The sequence below is a fragment of the Engraulis encrasicolus genome, chromosome 7 (assembly GCF_034702125.1).
Source record: "Engraulis encrasicolus isolate BLACKSEA-1 chromosome 7, IST_EnEncr_1.0, whole genome shotgun sequence".
In the NCBI taxonomy this organism is placed as follows: domain Eukaryota; kingdom Metazoa; phylum Chordata; class Actinopteri; order Clupeiformes; family Engraulidae; genus Engraulis; species Engraulis encrasicolus.
This window is the reverse complement of record NC_085863.1, coordinates 3,316,545-3,336,791: the sequence shown is the minus strand read 5'-3', so window position 1 is coordinate 3,336,791 and position 20,247 is coordinate 3,316,545. Positions and strand designations below refer to the sequence as shown.

At 45.9% G+C, this 20,247-nt stretch overlaps 1 protein-coding gene across 1 annotated transcript; it reads left to right on the top strand.

The window, feature by feature from the left end:
- Positions 1 to 2,708: 2,708 nt before the first annotated feature.
- On the top strand, positions 2,709 to 11,560 carry abhd10a (abhydrolase domain containing 10, depalmitoylase a). Its single transcript, XM_063202298.1, has 6 exons — positions 2,709 to 3,027; positions 5,685 to 5,868; positions 7,324 to 7,435; positions 9,672 to 9,809; positions 10,001 to 10,201; positions 11,396 to 11,560. Exons 1-6 carry the CDS (start codon positions 2,916 to 2,918, stop codon positions 11,534 to 11,536), a joined length of 888 nt encoding a protein of 295 aa, XP_063058368.1. The 5' UTR covers positions 2,709 to 2,915; the 3' UTR covers positions 11,537 to 11,560.
- Positions 11,561 to 20,247: the final 8,687 nt, after the last annotated feature.

The following is a 20,247-nucleotide window of genomic DNA, read 5'->3' as shown; positions in this document are numbered from 1 at the left end:
TGCAGCTCTCAAGGGCATCTGTGTGGAGCTCTCAAGGGCATCAGGGTGAAAGTGAAAAGTGAAAGTGAAAGCCCATTGGGAAACTCCAACTCCCATTGTCATTGTGACACAGCACACAAGTGAACACTGCACACAACGAAATTGCATTTATGCCTCACCCGTGCAAGGGGGCAGCCCTCAGTGGCGCCCCATGGGGAGCAGTGCGGTGGGACGGTACCATGCTCAGGGTACCTCAGTCATGGAGGAGGATGGGGGAGAGCACTGGTTGATTACTCCCCCCACCAACCTGGCGGGTCGGGTGTCGAACCGGCAACCTCTGGGATGCAAGTCTGACGCCCTAACCGCTCACCCATGACTGCCCATTCGGTGAATCTCTATACCAGTGTTTCTCAACAGGGGTTCTGGGGCCACCTTCAGGGGTGCAGCGGAAACATGGCTGATAAATAAATTATGAAATATTAAACATATTTGTCTAAATTGATAAGTTAATGCTAGTCAGTGGAATCTTTCATCTGCCATTTACGCACAATAAAGTAAATATAGGTCGCCCCAGTCAGCTGCAACTTCGAACGTAGGTCGTGTGACGTCTCCAAATGTGTCACTTTTCTAAGCTTTTGTGGAATCGGATGCAATGCCATGTTACGGCTTGTTGGTTTGGGGGGTGCCTTGAAATTTTTCATGAATTGAAAGGGTGCCTCGCCTTAAAAAAGGTTGAGAAGCACTGCTCTATACCACTTAATAAGAGCACGAAGACAGAGAGAATACAGGAGCTCTGCGGTCCAGAGCAGGGGTTCCCAAACTGCACTATGACGCGCCCAGCACAGCAGTGGTTACCAGCCAAGGCCTCCCTGACATGGGCCACGGTGGTAGCTCAGGTGGTAGAGGAGCCGTTCTGCAACCCAAAGTTTGCAGGTACGAGCCCTGCTCGGCTTGACCCCATCGTTGTGTCCTTGAGCAAGATACTTAGCCCCAAGTTGCTCCTGGTGGCAGCCATGGCCACCGGTGTGTGAATGAGAGGGTGAATGGGTGAATGTGAGGCATACAATGTAACACGCTTTGAGTGCTCGAAGGAGTGGAAAGGCGCTATATAAATGCAGTCCATTTATTATTTTACTGTGCACCCCCTTTCACAACTCGATGGAGTTGGTGCATCCCAAAACCCACCCCAGGACAACACAACACATAATAAAAGCATTGTAAAGAGGGAAATGAAAACACAGTCACAGTAGATCGTTCATCAGACATGCAATAGATCAATATCAGCATATTTTTGGTTTATTTCTATTTACTTTGGTTATCTGTTTTATATGCAATTATTATAATTCTTAATTTCAGCTAGTTTTATACTTTTATTCACCTTGATATATGTATTAGCAAGTGGATGAACCACTGGTGTTGTCAGCAACAGATCCATAAAATATTCCAGTTGCAGTGATTTTCAAAGTCGGGACGGGGACTTGTAATATGGCGCCATCTAGTGGTCAAAAGGAAAACTACCCAGTGTAGAAGATCACAAACTGAATCCTTTTCCGCATGATGAACAACATTGCCAGGAATCCCTTAGCATGTCTTCAGTATGACTCAGTATGGGTAAGGAGCCTTCATTATTAGCTACTTTGCTTGTCTGTTCTGTAAGACTGCTTTTTTAAAGGACGGTCAGAGAAACACTGCCTCTCTTATACTCTTCCCTTCTCTACAGAGGTCGGCATACCAACACAGACACAGTCAGAAACACCTTATCCTTCAATATCATCTCAATCCTAAACACACACACACACACACACACACACACACACACACACACACACACACACACACACACACACACACACACACACACACACACACACACACACACACACACACACACACACACAGCTATAGGCTGTATAGGCCTACATCTTCTTTTCATCCTCCCAATTACAGACACCTGACGTCGAACCACCAGAGTCAAATTTCTTGGACATGATTATGATTATGGTTATGATTAGCCTATTCTTATTACTCTTTCTTTAAAGTGATCATATTTGGCCACAGAATGTCATCCTTACTTTGTAAACATTGGTAGAAGAATTATATGAGGGTATTTTTTGTTAACTACAAAAGCCCGTTAGTTGTCTAAATTGATATTTTTATGTTTATGCAGCAGGCCTACATCTCAAGTCCTCTCTGGACCGCTGTACAGCCAGAGATTCTTTAAGTATATATATATATACAGTGCCCTCCCTGCTGTACCAGAGAGAGTATACTCTACTCTCTCTGGTACAGCAGAGTAGAACTAGATCAGTGGTTCCCAACCTTTTTCTTCAGGGACCCATATTTTTACCATTGTAAGCTTTGGTGACCCAGCTCCCACATGAGAGGGAGTCACGTGATACGCTCTGCTGCGAAAACTCATTTTAGTTATCATTTTATTCCTCAATTCGTCTTTGTTCAAAAACAGAATAAATGTTTAATGTAGCACTTAAATTTTGTTGCTTCTATGCATTTGTCATTTATTCAAAATGGGCTATATATGGTATTAAAATGAAACCCCTTAAAATCAAGAGAGCTTCGCGACCCCCCGTGGATCTTTGGTGACCCATAGGTTGGGTCCCGACCCATAGGTTGGGAACCACTGGACTAGATGAGCGAATGACACACCAGCTCAAACTGCAGTAACACTCCTGCCCGCCTGGTGGCGACCGAGGCTTGGCGGTGGCCTTCAAATGCCATTGCAGCCACGAAGAAGTGATCCAAGGAAGGACAGAACAGGACGTTCAGAGAAGACAAGACGAGACCGGCCTCCTCGTATCGGAATCCCCTCCATCACATCAGCCCCGCTGCAGGTGTTCGCCACCGTCTTCGGGTGCACATCGGCTCAGCATCCCGACGAAAGGCCTCCGCCAGCCGGCCCGCGGAGCTAGCGAAACAGCATGGCCCTCCACTCCTCCTCCTCCATGCTACTCAGAGTCCACAGCCGACACGGGCTCTTCTTCGGTGGAGCCTGGAAAGCCAGCAAGCTCTCGTCGGCGCAAGGTTCAACTGGTGAGTTGCAGTTCCGTCGTCAATAATCCCTTCCCTTCCCGCTGGACGCCAGAGATTGTTTGATCAATACAGACAGATGCGGGGGAAAGATTCTCATGCAGCCAGCTACTGGAGACGGGTATGGAGAAGTGGTGTCGCTTGCTCTTCTGATATTTGGATTTGTAAGGGACGCGTTATTGTGACCAGTAGCGGTAGCCTATGTGACTGAGAAGGCATTATTGGGGCACCTAGCATAGCTTGGGCGAGGAGGGGGTCAGGTGCTGAGACAGAGACATAGGCACAGAGCCCATCACAGGGACCTACTACACACAAGCCCCCATGGTATGCATGGGCGTAATTTTAGGTGTGGTGGACACTGGACAGGGGTAGGCTACCGTCCAGGGGATGTAGCCTAAAGTGTGACTGAGAGACCAGGGCTGTACACAGGGCCTACTACAGCAGTGTTTCCCAACCAGGGGTACGCATATTACATTATAAAAAATGTATGGAGCCTAGTCACATGATATAGAGCATGAGTCAGGGGGTACTCATGATATTACAAAAAGGCTTACGGGGTACGCAAGACAAAAAAGGTTGGGAAACACTGCACTACAGGGCCCCTGGGTGTGGATGGTGGGGGCTGGGGACATGTCCATGATAACACTTTAAAACCTAGCTCGTCCCCACCACTTTTTCCACAAATATAATTAAAAAATAGGAGCATCCCCGGCCAGAGTATTATTATTATTATTAGTGTCCTCTCCACTCCTTCTGAAGCCAAGCCAAGCGTACACCTCACCTCTGGCCCATGGGCACAGTAGGAGCATATATTTACCTCGGTCGGCCCCCAGCCATCACAGAGGTGTGTGAACTGAAGCGCCACATACACAGTGGGTGCGTTCCAATGTGCGACCTTGCGTCCTCCACTTGTGCTTGTGGCCTCATACCAGGAAGTGATATGCCATGATGACATCACTGTCAACAGCATTATATTTAAATATCTCGCAAAAGCTCAATTGTTTTGGCTAGGCTGACAACGGGGAAACGTATTTGTTTTCTTTCTCCACTGAGGCAGGGCATTAGCAAAACGTGAGGCCACAAGCACAAGAAGTGGAGGAGGCAAGGTCGCATATTGGAAGACAGTAGACTGGCTGCAGTGGCGATGAGCGGAGAGAGCGACCTTTATCCTAGTGAGGGGCTGTCCAACATACTGGACATATTAATAGCAGAGCGGGCCACAGCACCCGCCACCCGCCCGCCACGCCAGGCATCTGACATGACATCTCTCCCGCCCATAACGTTTACACAACTGGCCCCCAACGCCTCCGCTCAACTGGAGACACACACACACACACACATTTGATTACTTTTATTTGGACCCAAGACAGCATTAAGGTACAAGATCCAAATATTTTGGAATAGGCTATTGACAGGCTGGCAGATTTTAAAAGACTTGAAAGACGCACCTACTTGTATCGTTGTTACAAAAATGAAACATCATTCAGGGATAAACAAAGCATCTTCGTCTCCATATTTTGATGCTACTTATTATAGCTGGAACAGAGCAAAACGTTGGCAGTGTTTTTGCCACACACACACACACACACACACACACACACACACACACACACAGGGACCTATTGGAAGGTGATAAACATCTTAGAACAAAAATGATGTCTGAAAGCTGTAGTGCATGGTATCTATAGAAGAAAATATTACCCATTACTATATTACTATATATAACTCTATACATAACTCAGTAGAAGGTCTAACAGTGGGATCAAGTCAGTGAGTGGGAAATTTCTTCTATTAGAAAAATCGAATCATCATCATAATCATCATCATCACTATCACTATCATCACCCCATCATCATCACCGTCCCCACTCCCCCACTACAATCATCATCAGCAGCAGCATTGTCTTTCATTTATTTCCTCCATCCCTCTATCATTCCTCTATTCCCTCTCCCTCTATCTCTCTTCTTCATCTTCATCTCTATCTCCATTTCCCCTCTTCACTCCATTCTGCATCTCTTCATATCTTTTCTCCATTTCATGAGTGCGGTCTAATGAAGTAAAATAGTCTGAGTCATCATCATGTCACAAGTTGAGACCCATTTGACCAAGTCAAGTCCAAGTCCAAGCCCAAGTCCCCTTTCCACCCCTAGTCCTTAACAAGTCACAGTGTTTCCCACTGAATTTTTGTTAGTCAAGGTGGTGGGGTGTTAAAAGTACATTATTTTTGGTTACGCAGCTGTAGAAATGACATTCACAACATGAAAGCTTTATCTTTTCAGGGGCCTAGTCAAGGTGGTAGGTGTTTCTTGTTAAGGTGGCCGCCTTAGCAATAAAGTGTTGGTGGAAACACTGCCTCCACCCCCAAACTTTTGTGTCTTAAATAGTGTGGCAACACAAGGGCACCATTCTCGGCCTGGTGTGTGTGCGTGTGTGTGCGTGTGTGTGTGTGCGTGTGTGTGTGTGCGTGTGTGTGTGCGTGTGTGTGTGCGCGTGCGTGCGTGTGTGTGTGTGTGTGTGTGTGCGGTCAGCAGCATCTCATCCGGATTGCTAGTGTAGTGTACTGTACTGTACTGCAGTAATGTGTAATTGTGTGTGTGTGTGTGTGTGTGTGTGTGTGTGTGTGTGTGTGTGTGTGTGTCTCTCTCTCGCTCTCTCCTCAGCGGCCCGCCATAAGAGCACCATCCAGTATGCGTCTCGTCCCGACCTGCCTCGCCTGGCGTTCCGGCGTGTTCCGGGTAAGAGCCCGGGCGTTCTCTTCCTGCCGGGGTTCGCCTCCAACATGGGAGGACAGAAGGCCGAGGCCCTCGAGGAGTTCTGCCAGTCACTAGGACACGCCTACCTACGGTCAGTACAACCAATCACAGCTCACGACTAATCACACACTGATTACACACTGAAGTTTGATAGTTTCATGCCCAGTGACTACAGATGTACATTGGCTTTGTAGCTAACTCTGGTACAGGAACTGTCCTCTAGAAAAAAGCTAATAAACTAAACTTAACTAAGGGGCTGTTTCCACGTAGCTGGATATTTTTATATGTGGATATTTTATTCTCCTGGTCGCATTAGTTTTGGCCTTCCGTTTCCACGTAGCAGATATTTAAAATCCAGGTATAAAAAGCAGGAGAAAAAAATATCCAGTTTAGGGGGCTGAAACACATTTGTTACAAGGAGAAAAAAATACCCTGCAAAAAAATATCCTGCTACGTGGAAACGGCACCTAAACCGAACTAAACTATCCCAGCATGCAATGTACAATCAGTCTCGAGAACACGCCTACCTACGGTCAGTGCAACCAATCACAGCTCACGACTAATCACATACTGACCTATCCCAGCATGCATTGCATTCATCAGACCTCCATGAAAAGCCTAGGGCTCGTTCCTGATTGCACATTTTGCAGCAGTCTGCGCGGCATGCATGCTCATTGTGAAATTACAGTGCACACTGGTTAGAAATGGAGTGCTTTCCCATATGTGGACTCTGGTCCTCGGCCTGTGCTTGTGACTTCGCGTTTTGCTGATGCCCTGTCCGCCTCTGTGGAGAAAACAATAACGTTTCACCGCTGTCAGCCTGGCCACAACAACTTTTGGGGGCTGGGTGGCGTCATCACGAGGGACTCACTAATTCGACGCTCTTTCGGTACTTACGTCTTACGTCATACGACCCTAACCCTACTCCCGTCTTGCCTTGCTTACTTGCCTCCTTGTGGCCTCGTGATGATGTCACGGACAACAGATTTCTATGTATCCCTCAAAAGCGCAATTCTACTGTCGTTTTCTCATTTGCAATTGGGATGGTGAATGAAAAACAGTCCCCAAAAGTGTGTGTGTGTGTGTGTGTGTGTGTGTGTGTGTGTGTGTGTGTGTGTGTGTGTGTGTGTGTGTGTGTGTGTGTGTGTGTGTGTGTGTGTGTGTGTGTGCGCGCACCCGCACGTGCGCGCGCGCATGTGTGAGACTGTTGTCCCCTGGCGTGTGTTGGTGACGCTGTGTCTGTTGTCCCCTGCTGTCTGTGTTACTCTGTGTGTTGTCCCCTGGCGTGTGTTGGTGACGCTGTGTGTGTTGTCCCCTGGCGTGTGTTGGTGACGCTGTGTCTGTTGTCCCCTGGCGTGTGTTGGTGATGTGTATGTTGTCCCCTGGCGTGTGTTGGTGACGCTGTGTGTGTTGTCCCCTGCCGTGTGTGTGACGATGTGTGTGTTGTCCCCTGGCGTGTGTTGGTGACGCTGTGTGTTGGTGACGCTGTGTGTGTTGTCCCCTGGCGTGTGTGTGTGACGCTGTGTGTGTTGTCTCCTGGCGTCAGGTTCGACTACACGGGCTGCGGGTCGTCGGAGGGCAACATGGCAGAGTGCACCATGGGAACCTGGAAGAAGGACGTGCTGTACGTACTGGACGAGCTGGTGGAGGGACCGCAGGTAACTAACCAGACACACCTGAGCACAGGTAACTAACCAGACACACCTGACCACAAGTAACTAACCAGACCCACCTGACCACAAGTAACTAACCAGACACACCTGAGCACAGGTAACTAACCAGACACACCTGAGCACAGGTAACTAACCAGACACACCTGAGCACAGGTAACTAACCAGACACACCTGAGCACAGGTAACTAACCAGACACACCTGAGCACAGGTAACATAGGTCACTAGAGACACCTGTTTGGTAACGACACACACCTGAGCACAAGTCCTGTACGTACTGGACGAGCTGGTGGAGGGACCGCAGGTAACTAGACTCACCGAAATAACAACACAGATAATGTAGGTACCTAGACACACCTGACCAGAGGTAATGTAGGTAGCTAGATGTAACCGACTCATCGATGAGGAGGCAGTTGTCTTGATATGAATGTCACCAGTATTTATTTTACAGGTCTGAAAATACATAAAACACAGCCATCAGGCAACAGCGCATTTCAGCTTCTTTTCTCCAGCTCTGCATCACGATTACTTCTCTGTTTAGCTGGACATGCATTGGATCTATGTGACAGCGCTGCCACCTAGTGTACGGGCTGGTGCGTTCACAAACTGCAACCCAAAAAAAAAACCATATTCTTCTCCAGGCAATACAATTGCATTGAGGGTGCTACACTGGCACACCTGACCACAGATAATGTAGGTACCTAGACACACCTGACCAGAGGTAATGTAGGTAGCTAGGGACACCTGACCAGGTAATGTAGGTAGCTAGGCACACCTGACCAGGTAATATAGGTAGCTAGACACACCTGACCAGAGGTAATGTAGGTAGCTAGGGACACCTGACCAGGTAATGTAGGTAGCTAGCACACCTGACCAGGTAATATAGGTAGCTAGCACACCTGACCAGGTAATGTAGGTACCTAGACACACCTGACCAGGTAATATAGGTAGCTAGCACACCTGACCAGGTAATATAGGGACACCTGACCAGGTAATGTAGGTAGCTAGGGACACCTGACCAGGTAATATAGGTAGCTAGGGACACCTGACCAGGTAATATAGGTAGCTAGGGACACCTGACCAGAGGTAGTGTAGGTAGCTAGCACACCTGACCAGAGGTAATGTAGGTAGCTAGGGACACCTGACCAGGTAATATAGGTAGCTAGGGACACACAGGTAATATAGGTAGCTAGGGACACCTGACGAGGTAATGTAGGTAGCTAGGGACACCTGCAGAGGTAATGTAGGTAGCTAGGGACACCTGACCAGGTAATGTAGGTAGCTAGGGACACCTGACCAGATAATGTAGGTACCTAGACACACCTGACCAGAGGTAATGTAGGTAGCTAGGGACACCTGTATGTACTGGTGGAGGGACCGCAGGTAACTAGAGACACATCTGTATCCCACTTGGAATACCCTCAGGGCCCACCAGTGGGCCCCGGCCCATAGGTTGGGAATCACTGAACTATGACACCTGACCAAGGGTAACCAGCCTCACCAGATTACTGATAATGTAGGTAAATAGGCATTATAGTGACGAAGAAGGGCGTGCTGTGAATAGGGACCACAGGTAACACCTGAATTGGCTACCGCTAGTTATCCAAGCATGTTAACCAAATTATTGGTATTAATAACTTCCTGTACGTATTGGACGAGCTAGTCTAGGTAACTAGAGACACATCTGACCAGGTGTTATTCAGAGCCATACAGAGGGGAGAGTTGTGCGATTGGAGGACCAGGAATTAAATTGCAGCCCCCGCCTTTCAATGAGATAAGGTCATGCCTAAAGCGGCTGTCTTTCCATAGACTCAACATAGAACCACCACATTAAAAGCCAAAAATAAGGACTAACGAACTATACTGCGGGGTAATCACCACAAATATGTAAACTATCAACTGTCTCAGTAATGATTATCACAACAATTTTACCATCTGTGATGTTTGTCTGAAGTTATTACTACGAACAGCAAGTCTTGTCATATTCCCTGCATTGCATTGCATCGCATCGCATTTGCAGTGTGCTACGCCCACTTCTAGGCACTAACATTCGCAACGCTTAAGCAGCTCTGAGACGCTAAACAGCTCATTTTGCTAATGCGGAAGTCGGTCCTAGGACACAGTGGAGATTGCCCGACTCTCCCCTCTGTATGGCTCTGGTATTATTCTCATCGCAACACTGTACAGATCCCCATATGACCCGCCTTCCCTCCCTCTCCTCAGATCCTGGTTGGCTCCAGCATGGGGGCGTGGCTAATGCTACTCGCCTCATTGGCCCGTCCGGACAAGATCGCCGCCCTAGTGGGCATCTCCACCGCTGCAGACCACTTTGTCACCGCCTTCAATGCACTTAACATAGAGGTACAGTACACACACACACACACACACACACACACACACACACACACACACACACACACAGCCCATAGATGTACAGTAAACACACATGCACACACACACACTGACTACCCAAAAGACTCAATGTCCAGTCAGTGTCCACGTCCAGCCAGCCAATCAGTGTCCTGTACAGTATTTGTGTTGTCCAATGGCAGGCCAAGAAGGAGATCGAGGAGAAGGGCGCCTGGACGATACCCAATCGGCATGCAGAAGACGGTCACGTGACGCTGAGCCTGGACTTCCTGAAAGAGGCGGAGAATCACTGCGTTCTACAGAGCCCCCTCCCCCTCTCCTGCCCCGTACGACTCATACACGGACTCAAGGACGCAGACGTACCCTGGCACATATCCATGCAGGTAACAATGCACACCGTGCAGGTAGCCATACACCTCTAAAAATCCTCAACAAAGTTTCAGACGAGAGTATTAAAAAAAAAATTTCATTGAATTGCGATTGAGGCTTATATTTTTAAGGCAGCACTTACAAGATATTTCAAATGTTGCCTGCTATTAATTAGACACAGATTTTCGTTATCAATACGGATGCTGAATCCACTTTTCATAGTGCATAATGATGAGTTTCGTTGAGGACTTTTACAGGCTTACGGAAGTAAAAACAGCACTGCTTTAGAAAGATAGAATACATTCGGTTTGTGTGGATAATAATAAACTCCAGGACTATTTCAAAACCTCTAAAATCTTTTTTTTTTAGTAGAGGCCATATTTGTACTACTGTAGAAGTTTGGTGTCATGACATGTCATTTTGTGGGGTAAAGTTTGGAGATACTGCAAATGCACCGGCAAACTATTCGAAATAACCATAAATAACTCCGTAGCTCTGCTAATGTTCGCCCAAGCCAGAAAACACTACGGGTGGGTTACTGGATAGATATCACGGTTCAAATGGCATTAGGGTGAATCTACTCCGAACCATCCCTTTAACCATGATTAGAGGTGTCCAGACTATTATTAGGGGTGTAAATAATAATTGATATGTATTAATCCTACGCCCGACCAATCGAATCGCATCGTATCGTGGGGCATTCTTAAGTATCGAAAATAATTGAATCGCTGCCTTAAGAATTCGATATCGAATCGTATCGTCATGGAGGTTGTGATTTACTAGCCAGGCCGTGCCCTCTTAGTGATGCAACAGCTTCAGCGTTGCTACCAGTCAGGTCAAGAGCAATGCAAGTACTTTCTGAGTTCCCGAAAATACGGAAACTCGTCCCACTTTGTCAGTAAGCAAACAATCCTAAGCAAACCAAGGGAGGCGGGTCAACCATGCCATTTGGAAAATGTTAACTGTTATGCTCTTGGTTAGACCAAGTCTCGAGGAGATTTGAACGTCGATGATAATCGGGCTAGTGATTTACACCCCTGAGTATTAGTAATTCCTCTTAGCCCTGTGTGGGGTTGTGGGGTTATCAGACTCTTACTATGCTAATGAGCCCTCTCTATCTTTCTCTCACTCACTCCATCTCTCTCTCTCTCTATCTGTATCTTTCTTTCTCACGCTCCCCCCCCCCCCCTCTCTCTCCCTCTCCTCAGGTGGCGGAGCGTGTGTTGAGTAATGATGTTGACGTGATCTTGCGTAAGCATGGGCAGCATCGCATGACGGAGAAGGACGACATCAAGCTGATCGTCTACACCATAGATGACCTCATCGACAAGCTGACCACCTCGGCCTGAGCAGCGCACTAACACACACACACGCATACAGCATACACTAAACGCATAGAGTATACACTAAACACACACACACACACACACACACACACACACACCACCATGGCCTGACTATTGGAACTCATTGCAAATGCGTACACACACACACACACACACACGATGGGATGACTGTTGGAATGTTTGGGAGCGAGCACACACACACACACACACACACACACACACACAAACCCCCTAGCCTCACTCGTGCTGGTTAGATAGAGGGCTGTCACTATTTTGCTTTTAACACTAAATTCATCCACAGAACAATACACTTGGGTACATTGGGGCTGCACAATTGATCAAAATGAAATGCAAATTTGGTCGTGAAAATATAAAATCGTGGCCTTTGAACGTCCTTGAAGCCAGAGCCTGTTGACAGGCTGCTATTTCTGGCCAAAAAAATCTGTAGGTCCCCCTAAGCTTCATGCTATTGCCTTTTACATAATTATTACAATTCACTTTTATTTATTTTATTTCCAATGCTTAAGAATGCCCCACCATACGATAAGATTGGATTCGAGCGTCGGCCATAGTATGGATGCATCCGATACATATCAATTGATTATTATTTTCACCCCTAACTTTGAGCCAAATATTGTCATTATTAGTTTTATCAGGTTATTTCCATAATTATGCAGCCCTATTGTTCCTTGAAGTTCTGTTTCTGGTGATCACCGGTGTCATGAATGACGGTGTGTTTTTGTTTTTGTTTTTGTTTACACCTGTGTTGCCATGGATGCGTTCATGTGTTGCTACGGTGACGGTCAAGTCTCGCTCCTACACGCTAGTGCTGCTGACAAACACTACAGGGAAACACTGTGTGTGTGTGTGTGTGTGTGTGTGTGTGTGTGTGTGTGTGTGTGTGTGTGCGCACTTCAGAATAACAGCATAGCAGAGATGTACATAGTATTGACGTGTGTGCAGTTGCATGTTACAGCTGAAAAGACAAACTGTGTGTGTGTGTGCGTGCAGTTGCATGTGACTGCTAAAAAGACAAAATGTGTGTGTGTGCGTGTGTGTGTGCGTGAGTGCTTGCATGTGAGAGCTAGCTGGAAATAAAAACTGTGTGTGAGTGAGGCAAGTAGAGTGGATTGATATCTGCATTGAAGACTAATCAATCGCCTTTTGCCGAGTGCGTGATCGAGTCGTGTATGCGTGCGCGCGCGTGTATGTGTGTGTGTGTGTATGTGTGTGTGTGTATATATGCGTGTGCGTGTGTGTGTGCATGCGTGCATGTGTGTGTGTGTGTGTGTATGCGTGTATGCATGTGTGTGTGCGCGCGTGTTTGTGTGTTTGTGTGTTTGTGTGTGCGTTTGTTTGTGTGCTTGTGTGTGTGTGTGTGTCTGTGTGTGTGTGTGTATGTGTGTGTGTGTATGCGTGCGTGCGTGTGTGTGTGTTTGTGTTTGTGCGCGCGCGCCTGAGTGTAGCGAGGGAGTTTTCAACATTGATCTGTGTGTTTCCACTCCTGTGTTGATTTTTATTGGTGTATGTTGACTTGTGTACATGCACAGTGTGTTGATTTTTGCCTGTGTGTGTGTGTGTGTGTGTGTGGCTGGGTGGGTGGGTGCTTTAAACCAACTGACCTCATTTTCATTTCTGACTGAAGTTTTTAGTGTTCTCTCGGTGTGTGTGTGTGTGTGTGTGTGTGTGCGTAAGCGCGTGAGTGTGTGTGTGTGCGTAAGTGTGTGAGTGTGTGTGTGTGTGTTTGTGCATGCTCTCCAAATATTTGAGGAACTCATTCAGCAGTTTGTTGCTTTATAATTTGAGTATTTAAAATGTCAATGGACAGGCTGAAGGAAATTAGCACTAATCCTGCGTGTGTGTGTGTGTGTGTGTGTGTGTGTGTGTGTGTGCATGAGGGAGGGAGAGATAGAGAGAGAGTGTGCGTGTGTGTCTGTGTGTGTGTGCGCGTGTGTGTCTGTGTGTGTGTGAGGGAGAGAGAGAGCGCTTGTGTGTGTGTTTGTGTGTGCATGAGGGAGAGAGAGAGAGAGAGAGAGAGAGTGTGNGAGAGAGTGTGNGTGTGTCTGCGTGTGGGTGTGTGTCTGCGTGTGTGTGAAGGAGAGAGAGAGCGTGTGCGTGTGTGTCTGTGTGTGTGTGAGGGAGAGAGAGAGCGCTTGTGTGTGTGTGTGTGTGTGTGCATGAGGGAGAGAGAGAGAGAGAGAGTGTGTGTGTGTCTGCGTGTGCATGCCCATGTGTGTGTGCGTGCGCGTGCGTGTGTGTGTGTGTGTGTACACAAGTCTGTTGGGGTCCACATCATGCCTGTCCAGCGTATTGGAAAGGAACTCGAGCTGTTGTTGTTTTTTTATTATTTAAACTGTTTTTAATTTCTCATCATATTTTGTATTCTTAGATTTGCCAATAAATTATTCTGTTTTGTTCTATGAACACAATGTTGTCTGTTTGTTTCTACCTTTTTTAATGTAACGTGCATGGGCTGAAAGAGAGAGCTGTGTGTGTCCGTGTGCTTGTGTGCGAGAGGTAGTGTGTGTGTGTGTGTGTGTGTGTGTGGTAGGGTGTGATTCTGTGTGTGTGTGTGAGAGAGAGTTGTGTGTGTGAGAGGAAGAATTTATGAGAGTGTCAATTTAGGGAGAGCTGTATGCCAGACTGGTATCACATTAAGGAGTTTGTATTTCACGCCAATGCATTTATTCATTCTGTGTTGAGGTGTGACAACTTTGTATGTTAAGTTGTGCTCTAAAACAGGGGTACGTGTACCACTAGGGGTAGCCTACGCGAGCACACTGCACTACAGGGGGTACTTGGAAAAATGTAATTACTACAACAAATGTATGGAGCAGTCACATTAGGACAGAGAAAGCGATATATAACATGACTTAGGTGCTACTCGTGGCACAACTAAGAGGCTAAAGGTTTGGTAAACACTGCTCAACAACACTACTGTACACAGCACCGCGGGAAAGCACTTTTGTCACCATGCAGGTTCCCGCACTTCTCCTGCTGTCCCGATGAATTTCTGTGGCTAAACGCGAAAATGCTCTGCTGTGCCCTGACCTGTCAGTAAATCAACATTTCTACACTAGTGTTGCACCGATACCATTTTTCGGCCCCAGTACCGATTCCTGGCCGTGCAGTATCGGCCGATATTATACCGATACCACTCTGTTTGAAATGTATACATACGTTTATACAGTATATGAACAGTTGCATAGTACTTGGATGTAAAATCATTGCTAACATGGCTTTGTCAGGATGCTGCCTATCTTTGTGAAACAGGAAGAAGACTAATACTGTACAAAGTGAATCCAGTAGAACTTGTTCTACTTCTAGATACCTCTGATATAAAATAACTACGTTCAATGCTGTGTTGAAGTGTCATACAAGAGTCGGTAAATGGTATCGGTGCCCTATTTTTTGGTTCTTGCTGATACCGATACCACCATTTTAGTGCAGTATCTGGGACTCAGCCGATACTGGTAACACTACACTTTCCTTTTGTGAACAAGGGCAAAACAAGCAGGGGAAATGGTGAAATAGTGTGCATTCCAATATGCGACCTTGCGTCCTCCACTTGTGCTTGTGGCCTCATTTCAATATCTTGCAAAAGCTCAATTGTAAAGTCTTTTTCTCACTTGCAATTGGGATGGTGAATGAAAAACAGTCTACCAAAAGTTGTTGTGGCTAGGCTGACAGCAGGGAAACTTTATTGTTTTCTCCACAGAGAAGGGGCCAGGAGGCGGGGCAAGGCCACAAGCACAAGTGGAGGACGCAAGGTCGCATATAAGAATGCACACATTGTGCCCTGACCAACATCACCCCACAGTTCCAAGTCGGCCATCGTCGGCGTGTTATCTTAACGCTTTAGGATGAGGCCATGTTAGCCCATCACAGTGAGGGCAGTGTGTGTGTGTGTGTGTGTGTGTGTGTGTGTGTGTGTGTGTGTGTGTGTGTGTGTGTGTGTGTGTGTGTGTGTGTGTGTGTGTGTGTGTGTGTGTGTTAGCGTAGTGCATCGGTAAACTTCCACTATGTGTAACGTGGGATTCAGTAACACACAGACACACAAACACACACACACACACACACACAGTTTGGATGCAGGTTTGGATGCCTCAGCCATGAAAGGAAGGTCTGTTAGCACAAGGCAAACACACACACGCACACACACACACACACACTCATTCACGTTCCATCATAGACCACTGACTCTCTCACACACACACCACAGACACACACAGACACATACACGACGCATTCCAGGATGGCCACCACCGCTGGCTCTCTAACACACACATACACACACACATACACACACATACTTGATGCATTTCACCGTACACCACTCCTGAGTCTCTCTCACACACACAGCTTGAGAGCTTCAGAGAGGACACCTCACACACTCGATATAACGGTGAGCAATTTTTCTTTAGTAAATGTGGATATTTTCATTCAGAATTTAGCTGTACTTTTTTAGGTATTTATTCTTCCAGTGTACTAAACCATTTAGGCTCTTAGGTCCCCTTGAATTGCGTGTGATTGTGAGTTGTATTCACGCACACTGACTAAAAATGTTCAGAGATGGATCCAGAGAGATTAGCTGTGAGCAGCTGGATTCAGAAATAGATTTCACTTCAGGACCAAAGACTGAGGAATGGGACACACACACACACACACACCAGGGCTTGACATTAACTTTTTACTTACCGGCCACTGTGGCTAGTGTTTTTCCAGAGTCACTCGCCATTCAGCTATTCTAATAGCCACAAATTTGATAATATTTTTTCTTTATCATAATACTGTTGTACATCTAACTTCAGAAGATAAGTTGCTAAATAGCAAGAAGATGAGTGCATAGCATTCTACTGTACATGGAAATAAAACAAACAAATAGAAACAGAGTAACTGAGCCTTTTCTTTAACTTAAATACAAACAATTGATACACAAAATAGATGAGCCAAGTGGCTAGTGACACTGAAATTGTTACTAGCCACAGCCAAGTTTTACCAGCATTTGGCTGTTGACAGGTGCCAGTGTCAAGCTCTGACACACACACCAAACTACATTTCTGGGTAATTACCAACAAATACATGCACTAACAATCTGTTTATTTATGCTTTAATTCATGAATTCAAATATCCGCTGATATTGTGTAAATCTGTGACATAAGACCTATTTTAGGATATGGGCTCTACTACACTCTGCTGTGGAAGGCACTTCCTGGCACTAGCGGCGGAGTGTCATCAGCCCCAAAGAGGGAGGAGTTTAGCCCCGAGCCGCCATCTTTGTTTAGAAAACATGGACCATAACAGTCAATGGTCTGGGTTCTTTCTTACTCACTAGTGTCCTTGTGGCCTCGTGAAGACGTCACCGACAACAGAATTGTATTTCAATATCTAAGTTCAATTCTCATGTCATTTTCTCATAAGTAAACGGGATGGTGAATGAAGAATAGTCCACCAAAAGTTGTTGTGGTTAGGCTGACAGTGGGGAAACTTAACTGTTTCTAAAGTTGCCAATAGGCTGACGGTGGGGAAACTTTACTGTTTTCTCCATGGAGGCGGGGCATCCGTGAAGCACTAGGAGTGCATCCCAATATGTGTCCTTGCCTCCTCCACTTGTGCTTGTCTCCTCGCCCCGCCTCCTGGCCCCTCCTCCGTGGAGAAAACTATAAAGTTTCCCAGCTGTCAGCCTCGTCACAACAACTTTTGAGGGACTGTTTTTCATTCACCATCCCAATTGCAAATGAGAAAAAGACTTTACAATTGAGCTTTTGCAAGATATTGAAATATAATGCTGTTGTCAGTGATGTCATCATGACGAGAAGCAAGTGGAGGAGGCAAGGTCACATATTGGGATGCACGCTAGGCCACAAGCACAGGCCGAAGACAGGAGTTAGGATATTGGCAATCAGCCATGGAGCATAGCGGCCAATAGGATCAGCCTGACTCTCCCAACAGAGCGCTCTGGCCAATGGGGTTAGCCTGACTCTAGAGGGCTCTGGCCAATGGGGTTAGCCTGACTCTAGAGGGCTCTGGCCAATGGGATCAGCCTGACTCTCCCTACAGAGCGCTCTGGCCAATGGGGTTAGCCTGACTCTAGAGGGCTCTGGCCAATGAGATCAGCCTGACTCTAGAGGGCTCTGGCCAATGGGAATAGCCTGACTCTAGAGGGCTCTGGCCAATGGGAATAGCCTGACTCTAGAGGGCTCTGGCCAATGGGATCAGCCTGACTCTCCCTACAGAGCGCTCTGGTCACTACGTACCTCACACACTATCAACTCTATAGGCCTACATACAGTAGCCTACATACAGTGATGTAGTTGGGATTTTCAAAGTGGGGGTACGCGATTTGTGAGGTCATCAATTAATTAGGGAACTTATCATGTCAACCCCCTTTTTCAAACACTGACAGATTTTTATTTTTTTTAAATCTCACCTCAGGAGAACAACATCTCAGCCAACAAAGATATAATACCAGATTCTCATGTCACATTTTACAGAGAAATGTAGTTTAAATGCATTAATAACTGCTTCTAAAGCTGATTACTTTTGTGAATAGACTAGATGTTCAGTTAAACTTCTGCTAACTGGAGGCACCAACCAATCAAACTCAACCATCGCTAGTTCTGATTGGAGAGCTGCCATGATCTCCGACCCTGTCAATGGTCCCTCGTCGTCATGGCAGCATTACACAGCTGTCTTTTATGGCATTCTAGAATCAGCCAGATGCTGTGCAGCTGTTGCCATAGAGATAGCGATGCTATTTGGAGTTAGGCTCGGAGGCACATGTCTGTACAACTCCCGATCACACACACACACACACACACACACACACACACACACACACACACACACACACACACACACACACACACACACACACACACACACACACACACACACACACACACAAACTCCCGATCACACAGTGGTAGTGAGTCAGTCTAAAGATGTGATAGTAAATAGTAATGAAATGTGTTGCCAATAATGATGCACTGTATGCAGAGAAGTACTACTCCATGGGCAACACAATTGGGCCAATAGGATTAAGATGGTGCTCATGTGTGTGTGTGCGCCACTGTTGGGAAAGTTACTCAAAAACTGTAATGCACTACTTATTACATGTTACTGTCATTTAAAAGTAATGCCTTACATTACAACATTACTTTTTTTTTAAAGTAAGGCATTACACTACTTTTGCATTACTTTTAGTTACTTTAGCCAAAAAGCCTGCAGACTGAAAACCAACATTTTCAGGAATTGCGTCATACCCACATACAAAAGCGGATTCCAAAAAAGTTGGGACACTTTGTATTTTGTGAATAAAATCAAAATGCTGGCATTTTCAAAACATCTAATATGTTAATAATGTAGAGCATTATGTACAGACAACATATCAGTTGTTAAGGTCGAGCTGAATTATTGTTTTGTTTGTTAATAGAGCTCTTCAGCGTTGACGTCAACTTGTATGCGGCGTTTGGACTTCCGGTTCGATGGCGATTTTTTACATTGCAAAACGCCATAGAGATTCAGGTTTGGCAAAAATATAAGTTGCACGGCAACAACGAACATTAGCGTGTCCCCGCATCCCTTTCTCATTAGTGGAACGGATCGTATCATCATGTTGGTGTATTCACATGTTAAATCATGACGATTATAATTCAATATTGCTAACCCCTTTCTGATCATTAAAACTTCCGAACTACATACTTTCCTTTGGTTGCCATGGGTACAACCTTCCGCACGTACATGCCGTTAGATACAGGCGCCGCTTCTGTAGTCGCCAAAAGCTTCCGGGTTTAGCATATGGACGCAACATCGTATTTATGTCGAAGTTTGACACAAAATGATCAACCATGTCATACCTACAGCCTATTTTTAACACCCTCGACAGTTTGCGGGGGTTCGCTAAGCGCGTGCTTGCACTCGGAGCTTATTTGAAATTTACCCCTATTCATTCCCAATGGAGGCCGGAAGCCGATACGAACCAGGAAGTCCTTAAATGCTAACATGAAAGACTACAATCTACTACATGCTTCCGCGTTACTGAAGAACTCTATTATGTGATCATTTAAAATTTGACCCATGCAACAAATCTCAAAAAAGTTGGGACAGAGCCAAAACATGCTGTAATAGTTGGATAATTCTAAAAATAACACTAGGAAGAATATTTTAAAAGGAACTATATTGACTGCCAACATTAATGCACAACTAAAATACCATCACAGAAAGGCTGTGGCACTCAGCAGCGAAGATTTTGAGGGACTAATTACTTATCTATTACACAGAAAGATTGAATTATCAAAATTGCAGGCATATAAGGCCTATTTCCGTAATATTGAGTTCTGTGTAATCATTGCATGAGTTATGAGATCATGACATACTCGTCGTCAATAAGCAAACTATGACACTCCAACAATGACAGCTCTCGGTAAAATTACCATATACACAACACTTGGTTAATGCACATGATGCAGACATTAAACAGTGTTGCAAGCGGAAAAGCTCATTCTGTGAACCTAGGAGACATGTGCAACTGTCCTCTGATTACAGGATGGAAAATATTTAATCCTTTTTGAAAATTATGAAGTCATGCACCCTCCAGGTTATATAGAAAATGAATACTTCAGCTTGATTTAGTGGTCAGTCTGAAAGACAGCATATATGATGGTAAGGGGGTGCAGAGGTGACTTGGTTAGGGTCTTCTTACTCATGTAGAG

What these genes read in the sequence shown, in the direction of transcription:
- abhd10a (XM_063202298.1), top strand. Translation starts at nt 2,916, where the DNA reads ATGGCCCTCCACTCCTCCTCCTCCATGCTACTCAGAGTCCACAGCCGA. An exon ending in AGCTGGTGGAGGGACCGCAG is followed by an intron (nt 7,436 to 9,671) that starts GTAACTAACCAG and finishes CCCTCTCCTCAG; the next exon opens with ATCCTGGTTGGCTCCAGCAT. An exon ending in CCTGGCACATATCCATGCAG is followed by an intron (nt 10,202 to 11,395) that starts GTAACAATGCAC and finishes CCCTCTCCTCAG; the next exon opens with GTGGCGGAGCGTGTGTTGAG.